The sequence below is a fragment of the Dicentrarchus labrax genome, unplaced genomic scaffold (genome assembly GCF_905237075.1).
Source record: "Dicentrarchus labrax unplaced genomic scaffold, dlabrax2021, whole genome shotgun sequence".
NCBI classification, from domain to species: Eukaryota; Metazoa; Chordata; class Actinopteri; family Moronidae; genus Dicentrarchus; species Dicentrarchus labrax.
Window position 1 is genome coordinate 23,416,476 of NW_026136708.1, and position 10,130 is coordinate 23,426,605.

General features: G+C 40.2%; 1 protein-coding gene across 1 annotated transcript in view; it reads left to right on the top strand.

Moving 5' to 3' along the window:
* Positions 1 to 9,841, top strand: part of pak6b (p21 protein (Cdc42/Rac)-activated kinase 6b) — a 15,697-nt gene extending 5,856 nt beyond the window's left edge. The window contains exons 3-9 of the mRNA XM_051409141.1: positions 4,440 to 5,021; positions 5,103 to 5,561; positions 5,735 to 5,868; positions 6,302 to 6,428; positions 8,286 to 8,411; positions 8,558 to 8,692; positions 8,850 to 9,841. Coding sequence (XP_051265101.1) covers positions 4,440 to 5,021; positions 5,103 to 5,561; positions 5,735 to 5,868; positions 6,302 to 6,428; positions 8,286 to 8,411; positions 8,558 to 8,692; positions 8,850 to 9,017 — 1,731 coding nt within the window. The 3' untranslated portion in view covers positions 9,018 to 9,841. The remainder of the gene's footprint in view (positions 1 to 4,439; positions 5,022 to 5,102; positions 5,562 to 5,734; positions 5,869 to 6,301; positions 6,429 to 8,285; positions 8,412 to 8,557; positions 8,693 to 8,849) is intronic.
* The last annotated feature ends 289 nt before the right edge of the window (positions 9,842 to 10,130 follow it).

Here is a 10,130-nt window from a genome sequence, read left to right on the forward strand (position 1 = left end):
CACCCTTTCACACACATTCATCCTTTCACACACATTCACCCTTTCACACACATCACACACATTCACCCTTTCACACACATTCATCCTTTCACACACATTCACCCTTTCACAACACATTCATCCTTTCACACACATTCACCCTTTCACACACATTCATCCTTTCACACACATCAAACACATTCACCCTTTCACACACATTCATCCTTTCACACACATTCACCCTTTCACACACACATTCATCCTTTCACACACATTCACCCTTTCACACACATTCATCCTTTCACACACATCACACACATTCACCCTTTCACACACATTCACCCTTTCACACACATTCACCCTTTCAAACACACATTCATCCTTTCACACACATTCATCCTTTCACACACATCACACACATTCACCCTTTCACACACATTCATCCTTTCACACACATTCACCCTTTCACACACATTCATCCTTTCACACACATCACACACATTCATCCTTTCACACACATTCACCCTTTCACACACATTCATCCTTTCACACACATTCACCCCTTCACACACATTCATCCTTTCACACACATTCACCCTTTCACACACACACATTCACCCTTTCACACACATTCACCCTTTCCCACACATTCACCCTTTCACACACATCACACACATTCACCCTTTCACACACATTCACCCTTTCCCACACATTCACCCTTTCACACACATCAAACACATTCACCCTTTCACACACATTCACCCCTTTCACACTCATTCATCCTTTCACACACATTCACCCTTTCACACACATTCACCCTTTCACACACACATTCACCCTTTCACACACATTCATCCTTTCACACACATTCATCCTTTCACACACACATTCATCCTTTCACACACATTCATCCTTTCACACACACATTCATCCTTTCACACACATTCATCCTTTCACACACATCACACACATTCACCCTTTCACACACATTCACCCTTTCACACACACACATTCACCCTTTCACACACATTCACCCTTTCACACACACACATTCACCCTTTCACACACATTCACCCTTTCCCACACATTCACCCTTTCACACACATTCATCCTTTCACACAAATCAAACACATTCACCCTTTCACACACATTCACCCTTTCACACCTTCACCCTTTCACACACATTCACCCTTTCACACACACATTCACCCTTTCACACACATTCATCCTTTCACACAAATCAAACACATTCACCCTTTCACACACATTCATCCTTTCACACACACATTCACCCTTTCACACACATTCACCCTTTCACACACACATTCACCCTTTCACACACATTCACCCTTTCACACACATTCATCCTTTCACACACATTCACCCTTTCACACACACTCACACACACTCACACACGGCATCAGGAGCAATTCAGGGTTCAGTATCTTGCTCAAGGATACTTCGACATGTGGCACCAGGAGCCGGGGATCGAACCCACAACCTTCCGATTAGTGGACGACCCGATCAGCCTCTGAGCCACAGCTGCATGAAAAATAAAAAGTAATGCTAGTTAGTGTAAATGTAACATTGGCATACAGTGTATGTTCACTACAGGAGTTAATCAGTATTATTGATCAGACACAGTTTATTTCCGCCTGAACAATTATTATATTAACATTTGTCACACATTCATTTTCCGTTTAATCACAAAAACAACTTTCAAACAGTTTTGTTGAGTCATGATGAAGTCGGTTTTATTTTCTCCCCCAATAACTTCCTGTATGTCAGCTGATCATTATCAATATCAAAGATCCGAGTGCGACCGGAGAGAGAGCCGCAGAGCCAGCAGGAAACAACCAAAGACATTAACTTCATTAAGGGTCATTAGTGCAGTAATATAAATGACAGATTTTATTTTATCTTCAACTAACATTAGTGTAGAAGTAAAAAACTAAAATTAGCACAAAAGTATTGAAAAAGTTAAAACGTAAAAATGTTAGCATATAAAAGTTTGTTAACATTAATTCTAACATTAGCATAAAAAGTAAAATACACAGCTCGTTTTAAGTTAACCTGACTCCACCATAACAGACTGAAAACAACTGAATATTTCATTTATTATTTAATTATTATTATTAGTATTTATAAGATAAAAATGCTGCTCTTTATCTGGTGGTTAGACGCCACTGTGAGCTCTCACAGGTCGACTTACAGGAATCTTTAGTTGGCATCCTGCAGCTTAAAGATTTTCACATTAGATCAGTGGACCCTGAGTTGACCTCTGACCTCTGACCTGATTCTCTGTCGCTGCTGACGGTCGTTCACTGGTTTACTGTAAATGTCAGTTTTGTCTGGAGTTCAGCTGAAACATGAGCTTATGTTTCCATGCAGGTACTCTCAGGTGTATAAGCTATATGTCGCACAGACAGACAGACAGACAGACAGACCTGTGTTTTCAGGACTAAAACCTCCATAAATCATGTATTGTTTCAGTCTGGAGGTTAGTTATTAATTAATAACTTAATTAATAATGTAATTGATAATGAACATACATTCAGATGTTTTTCTTACTGAACACAGCTGTTGGTACTTTGATGTTTTGGTGTTTGGAATTCAATTAAATTTTATTTGTATAGCGCCAGTTCACAACAGAAGTTATCTCAGGACACTTTTCAAATAGAGCAGGTCTAGACCGAACTCCTTATAACATTAATTACAGAGACCCAACAGTACCACCATGAGCAAGACCTTGGAGACAAGGGCAAGGAAACACTGCCTGTTAAAAGGCAGAAACCTAGGACAGATCCTTCGGCTCTAGGTGGGTGGTCGTCTGTCTCGACCAGTTGGGGTAAAAGAGAGAGAGAGAGAGAGAGAGAGAGAGAGAGAGAGACAGAGAGACAGAGAGACAGACAGACCACAACTGGAAGCTGGTTCCACAGGAGAGGAGCTTGGTAACTGAAGGCTCTGGCTCCTGTTCTACTTTTGGAGACTATAGGAACCACAAGTAGCCCAGCATTCAGAGAACGTAGTGTTCTAGTGGGGTAATAGGGTACTATGAGCTCTTTAAGATATGAAGGGGCCTGACCATGAAGAGCTTTATAGGTGAGGAGGAGGATTTTAAAATCTATTCTACATTTTACAGGGAGCCAATGCAGAGTAGCTAGTACAGGAGAGATGTGATCTCTTTTTCTAGTTCCTGTCAGTACTCGTGCTGCAGCGTTCTGAATTAATTGGATTGTTTTAATGGACTTATTGGGGCAACCTGATAATAAAGAGTTGCAGTAATCCAGCCTTGAAGTAACAAATGCATGGATTAGTTTTTCTGCATCTGTCTGTGATAGGATGCGTCTAATTTTTGTATTATTACGTAAATGAAAGAAGGCAGTCCTAGAGGTCTGCTTTATGTGGGAGTTAAATGACAAATCCTGATCAAAGATAACACCAAGATTCCTGACAGTGGTGCTAAAGGCCAAGTTAATGCCATCTAGAGTAACTATATCTTTAGACAGTGAGTTTCTAAGGTTTTTAGGGCCAAGTGTAAGAATTTTGTTTTTTTCTGAGTTTAACATCAGAAAATTGCAGCTCATCCAGGATTTTATGTCCTTAAGACATGTTTGTAATTTAGATAATTGATTAATTTCATTGGGCTTGATTGATAGATATAACTGCATATCATCTTCATAACAGTGAAAGTTAATGGAGTGATTCCTAATAATGTTGCCTAAAGGGAGCATATATAAAGTAAATAGTATTGGTCCAAGTACAGAACCTTGTGGAACTCCATGACTAACTTTAGTATTTATGGAAGATTCATCGTTAACATGTATAAACTGCGAGCGATCTGATAAATATGACTTAAACCAGCTTAGTGCGGTTCCTTTAATGCCAATTTGATGCTCAAGTCTCCGTAAAAGAATATCATGGTCAATGGTGTCAAATGCAGCACTAAGATCTAATAATACAAGTACAGAGACAAGTCCATTGTCGGAAGCAATCAAAAGGTAATTATTTAGTTTCAGAAATTGTAGTGAAAGTGATAATAGACAGAAGTATAAATTCCATTTTTGATGAATTTTCTTCTGTCATTGAAATAATGTTGAATAATGACAACCGTATTAACAACCAGAGCTTTCACTCTGATTTCGTTGCTAACGGGCTGCGCAAATTACGTAAATCTAGACGGGCTGCTGGAGTAATTTTATTGGAAGGAAAACTGAAGAAGGAAGGTGGCTGATCGATCAAACTTATTTATAAATTTATTATTCGGTTATCCCTGATAAGTGGCAAAGCCGAATAATGTGATATTTAAAAATAAATTAAAGCAGAAATAAAATAGGAATGAATTCCAGCACTATGTATCATGAAGATAAGAATATTTAAATACTGTCCTTTGATTTATTGTCATCTATTTATGTGATTGATTTGAATATATATATTGATCAGTATTTGTCTCTCTGCAGACGATTGTTCGTGGTAGTTTTATAGGTCATGGCGACTACATCTCTCACGTGATCTCCGAGATGAGCTGTCTTTCCGTCACCAGCTCCAACTCTCTGCGCCGCGGCAGCCCATCGGCACGGAAACGAGCCCGGTCACTGGGTCGACTGGGAGAACTGGCGGAGATTGAGTCGTACCAGTATGAGGAGCTCAATCGCCAAGGCGACGGCGGTAAAATTAGCGGGAGCTCCACCTACTGGCAGGACAGGATCCGTCGGGTGCGCGGCGAGAGTCCTGGACTGGATGGAGGTCTGCAGAGAGCCAAGTCCATCTGCGAAGTGGGGATTCGGCATGAGGCCACGCCCCCAACCTCACCTGCGACGCCTCAGAGGACAGGTGTGACGGGTTCATCAGGTGGACAGTATGCCCGCAGTGATGGGGCAGGGATAAGACAGAGGCCAACCTTCTGTCACTACGACCTGCAGACTGTGGAGACCAGCAGCAGAGCTCATCTGAGACTGAAACCAGGTGTCAGTCACCTGCCGGACCTGCTGTCCTCCTCCAGAGAAACTCCCAGAAGGCCTCACTCCACCTACGACCACAAGGTAAGACGTCTCATTTAAAGGAGAAGGTCGACAGTTTGGAAACATTCTTGCTGAGAGTTTGATGTTCTTCTCCTCCCCCAGCTGACCTCCCCCTCCTCACCCCTCCTGCTGCCCCCCCCCAACAGCACCAGCAGCCCCCTCGTCACAGGTAGAGGGTTACCTCAGCGCTCGCTCCGTCCCTCCTCCAGCTTCAACACTTCTACAAAACCACCAACGTCCCTGAACCAGGACGGCCCGTCTCAGCCCTGCCCCTCCCCCACAGGCTCCCCGGGACGCCCCCCCGCCCACCTCAGCCCCTCCTCACCCCTGCAGGCGGTAACCGACGGAGGCGTGAAGGTGACTCATGAGCAATTCAAGGCGGCGCTGCAGATGGTGGTGGACCCAGGAGACCCAAGGATGACTCTGGAGAACTTTGTGAAGATCGGGGAGGGGTCCACAGGCGTGGTCTGCATCGCCCGAGAGAGACACAGCGGGCGGCAGGTGGCGGTGAAGATGATGGACCTGAGGAAGCAGCAGCGCCGAGAGCTGCTCTTCAATGAGGTACAGGACGCCGTCAGCACGGCTGAGCGAGTATCACTGATTTATCAATAGATCAATAACTTCAGGTTGTTTTTGTAATTTTAATAATCAGATTTTAAGTGATGTCATCAGCCTCACCTGTCTCACCTGTTTCACCTGTCCCTGTGTGTCTCACCTGTCCTTGTGTGTCTCAGGTGGTGATCATGAGGGACTACCGGCACCAGAGTGTCGTGGAGATGTACCGGAGTGCTCTGGTGGAGGAGGAACTCTGGGTAATCATGGAGTACCTGCAGGGCGGCGCTCTCACACACATCGTCAGTGAAACCAGGTGAGCAGGAAGTCAGAGACACCTGACTGTGTATATATCAATAATTATACACATAAAGTCTGATTGATCTGTGTGTATTAATGTGTATTAATGTGTTTCTGTGTGTATTAATGTGTATTAATGTGTATATGTGTGTATTAATGTGTATATGTGTGTATTAATGTGTATTAATGTGTATCTGTGTGTATTAATGTGTATTAATGTGTATATGTGTGTATTAATGTGTATTAATGTGTATCTGTGTGGATTAATGTGTATTAATGTGTATATGTGTGTATTAATGTGTATTAATGTGTATATGTGTGTATTAATGTGTATTAATGTGTATCTGTGTGGATTAATGTGTATTAATGTGTATATGTGTGTATTAATGTGTATTAATGTGTATCTGTGTGGATTAATGTGTATTAATGTGTATATGTGTGTATTTCAGGCTGAGCGAGGAGCAGACAGCGACGGTGTGTGAGGGCGTCCTGCAGGCGTTGTCTTATCTTCACTCTCAGGGAGTCATTCACAGAGACATCAAGAGCGATTCCATCCTGCTGACACTGGACGGGAGGGTAACACATTTTATTTTGTCTATTACATACAGTACGGTATATAATGTCTATTACATGCAGTACGGTATATAATGTCTATTACATGCAGTACGGTATATAATGTCTATTACATGCAGTACGGTATATAATGTCTATTACATGCAGTACGGTATATAATGTGTATTACATGCAGTACGGTATATAATGTGTATTACATGCAGTACGGTATATAATGTCTATTACATGCAGTACGGTATATAATGTGTATTACATGCAGTACGGTATATAATGTGTATTACATGCAGTACGGTATATAATGTCTATTACATGCAGTACGGTATATAATGTCTATTACATGCAGTACGGTATATAATGTGTATTACATGCAGTACGGTATATAATGTCTATTACATGCAGTACGGTATATAATGTGTATTACATGCAGTACGGTATATAATGTGTATTACATGCAGTACGGTATATAATGTGTATTACATGCAGTACGGTATATAATGTCTATTACATGCAGTACGGTATATAATGTCTATTACATACAGTACGGTATATAATGTCTATTACATACAGTACGGTATATAATGTCTATTACATAAAGTACTGTATTTAAAGTCTATTACATACAGTAAGTGTATAATGTCTATTACATACAGTACGGTATGTAAAGTCAGTACGGTATATAAAGTCTATTACATACAGTACGGTATATAATGTCTATTACATACAGTAAGTATATAAGGTCTATTACATACGGTACGGTTTATAATGTCTATTACATACAGTAAGTATATAATGTCTATTACATACAGTACGGTATATAAAGTCTATTACATACAGTAAGTATATAAGGTCTATTACATACAGTACGGTATATAAAGTCTATTACATACAGTAAGTATATAAAGTCTATTACATACAGTACGGTATATAAAGTCTATTACATACAGTAAGTATATAATGTCTATTACATACAGTACGGTATATAAAGTCTATTACATACAGTAAGTATATAAGGTCTATTACATACAGTACGGTATATAAAGTCTATTACATACAGTAAGTATATAATGTCTATTACATACAGTACGGTATATAAAGTCTATTACATACAGTAAGTATATAAAGTCTATTACATACAGTACGGTATATAAAGTCTATTACATACAGTAAGTATATAAAGTCTATTACATACAGTAAGTATATAATGTCTATTACATACAGTACGGTATATAAAGTCTATTACATACAGTAAGTATATAAGGTCTATTACATACAGTACGGTATATAAAGTCTATTACATACAGTAAGTATATAAAGTCTATTACATACAGTAAGTATATAAAGTCTATTACATACAGTACGGTATATAAAGTCTATTACATACAGTAAGTATATAATGTCTATTACATACAGTACGGTATATAAAGTCTATTACATACAGTAAGTATATAATGTCTATTACATACAGTACGGTATATAAAGTCTATTACATACAGTAAGTATATAAAGTCTATTACATACAGTACGGTTATAAAGTCTATTACATACAGTAAGTATATAATGTCTATTACATACAGTACGGTATATAAAGTCTATTACATACAGTAAGTATATAATGTCTATTACATACAGTACGGTATATAAAGTCTATTAAATACAGTAAGTATATAAGGTCTATTACATACAGTACGGTATATAAAGTCTATTACATACAGTAAGTATATAAAGTCTATTACATACAATATATATACATATATATATATATGTATATATATCCACTGATGACAGAGCAGATCTCACATCTGATTGGTTCTGATGATTCACGGATCGACGTGAACTTTTCTACTTCTTCTCCTGCTGCAGATCAAACTGTCAGACTTTGGTTTCTGCGCTCAGATCAGTAAAGACATCCCGAAGAGGAAGTCTCTGGTTGGGACTCCGTACTGGATGGCTCCCGAGGTGATCTCAAAGACCCCGTATGGGACCGAGGTAACAACAAGAAAACCAGATCCACATCCGTATGTTGGCTTTTCGAGGCAGCAGCGTCCATCGTGGCGGAGGAACATTACAGATGTTATATACTGTATAATAGATCAATAGATCAATAGAAACAGTCTGAATATTATTTCCTGCAGGTGGACGTCTGGTCTCTGGGCATCATGGTGGTGGAGATGGTGGACGGAGAGCCGCCATATTTCAGTGACACGCCCATCACTGCCATGAAGAAGCTGAGAGACGAAACAGCACCGAGTGTGAAGAACATCCAGAGGGTCAGACACACACACACACATAGGGACATAGTGAGGACACCAGATCAGAACAGGCATTGTGGGGACCTCATTAGTAATTACTGAAGTTTTAATATATTTAAGGTGATTTGGGTCACGGTCGACCTGGCAGTAGCTGATGATGTCACTCTGTGTTCAGGTGTCTCCAGTGTTGAAGGACTTCCTGGACCGCATGCTGACCCGGGACACACAGCAGCGCTCCAGTGCCACCGACCTGCTGGGGCACCCGTTCCTGCTGCAGGCCGGCTCACCGTGCTGCCTGGTGCCACTGGTGGAGCAGTACCGCAAACGCATGTCGCTCTGCTGAACACCTGAGACTCACCTGAACAGTGGATTATATTTTGACAGTCTGTCAGTTCCTGTCAGTGAACAAACAGATCAACCTGTTAAACTCCAGGAGGTCTACAGAGAACTGCGTCCAGTGTTGGAGGTCCACTTCCTGCTGTAATGATGAGGGACTTCCTGTTCAGCCCTCCCACTATTTAAACAAGGCGCCATCCCTGCTTCCTGGTTGACATTTGACCTCCTGTACTGTAGTCTGTAGCAGTGAAATGGAGGTTTGTGCAGAGACAAAAACCATCAGAGTAAATGTTATTAATGAAAAGGAACATTTTAATGACTGACTGACATTTACCTGCAGTCACATTTCAGGACAGCAAACACAGTGTGAACCACCACAGAGACTCACTGTGATCACTCAGACCTAAATAATAAATAACCTCTTCCTGAGGTGGTCTGGGACTCATAATAACCTCAGTATCACCATACTCCATGAAAGAATCACTCTGCTTTACACTTATTAGTTTATATTTTATATATTATATATTATTAGAGTTACTGAGTGAGGAGCAACTCTACCACAGATTGTTAATTATTTGCAGAGTGTTGTCTGGACGCTGATCTAACGTCCTCCACTGCATCAGACGCTGGTTATAAAGAGTTCAAACTCCAACATCAATTGATGCACAGGTTATTTTTCCAGCGTGCTCTTGTGTTGATGTTCTTCCTGCTGGTTGGTTTGTAAATGAAAGAAGTGGATTTATTTTTTTTTACACTCAATGAGACTTTGCACATGTTGATTCAAAGTTTTATCTTTTGTAGATTTTATTAAATAAAAACTTTTTTATGTCATGAACTCTCCAAGTTCAGGGACTTCTGTCAATGTAAACTTAGATGTATATTTAGACTGTTTTTCTGCTATCGATCTTCATCAGTTAACTTCAATCATTTCTTCATCGAAGCCATCAACCTGTCTGTTAGACCCGATCCCAACTAGGCTGCTTAAAGAAGTTGTTCCCTTAATTGGCACTTCTTTACTGGATATGATTAATCTTTCTTTATTATCAGGATATGTACCACAGTCCTTTAAAGTAGCTGTAATTAAACCCCTTCTTAAAAAGTCCACTCTTGACCCAGGGGT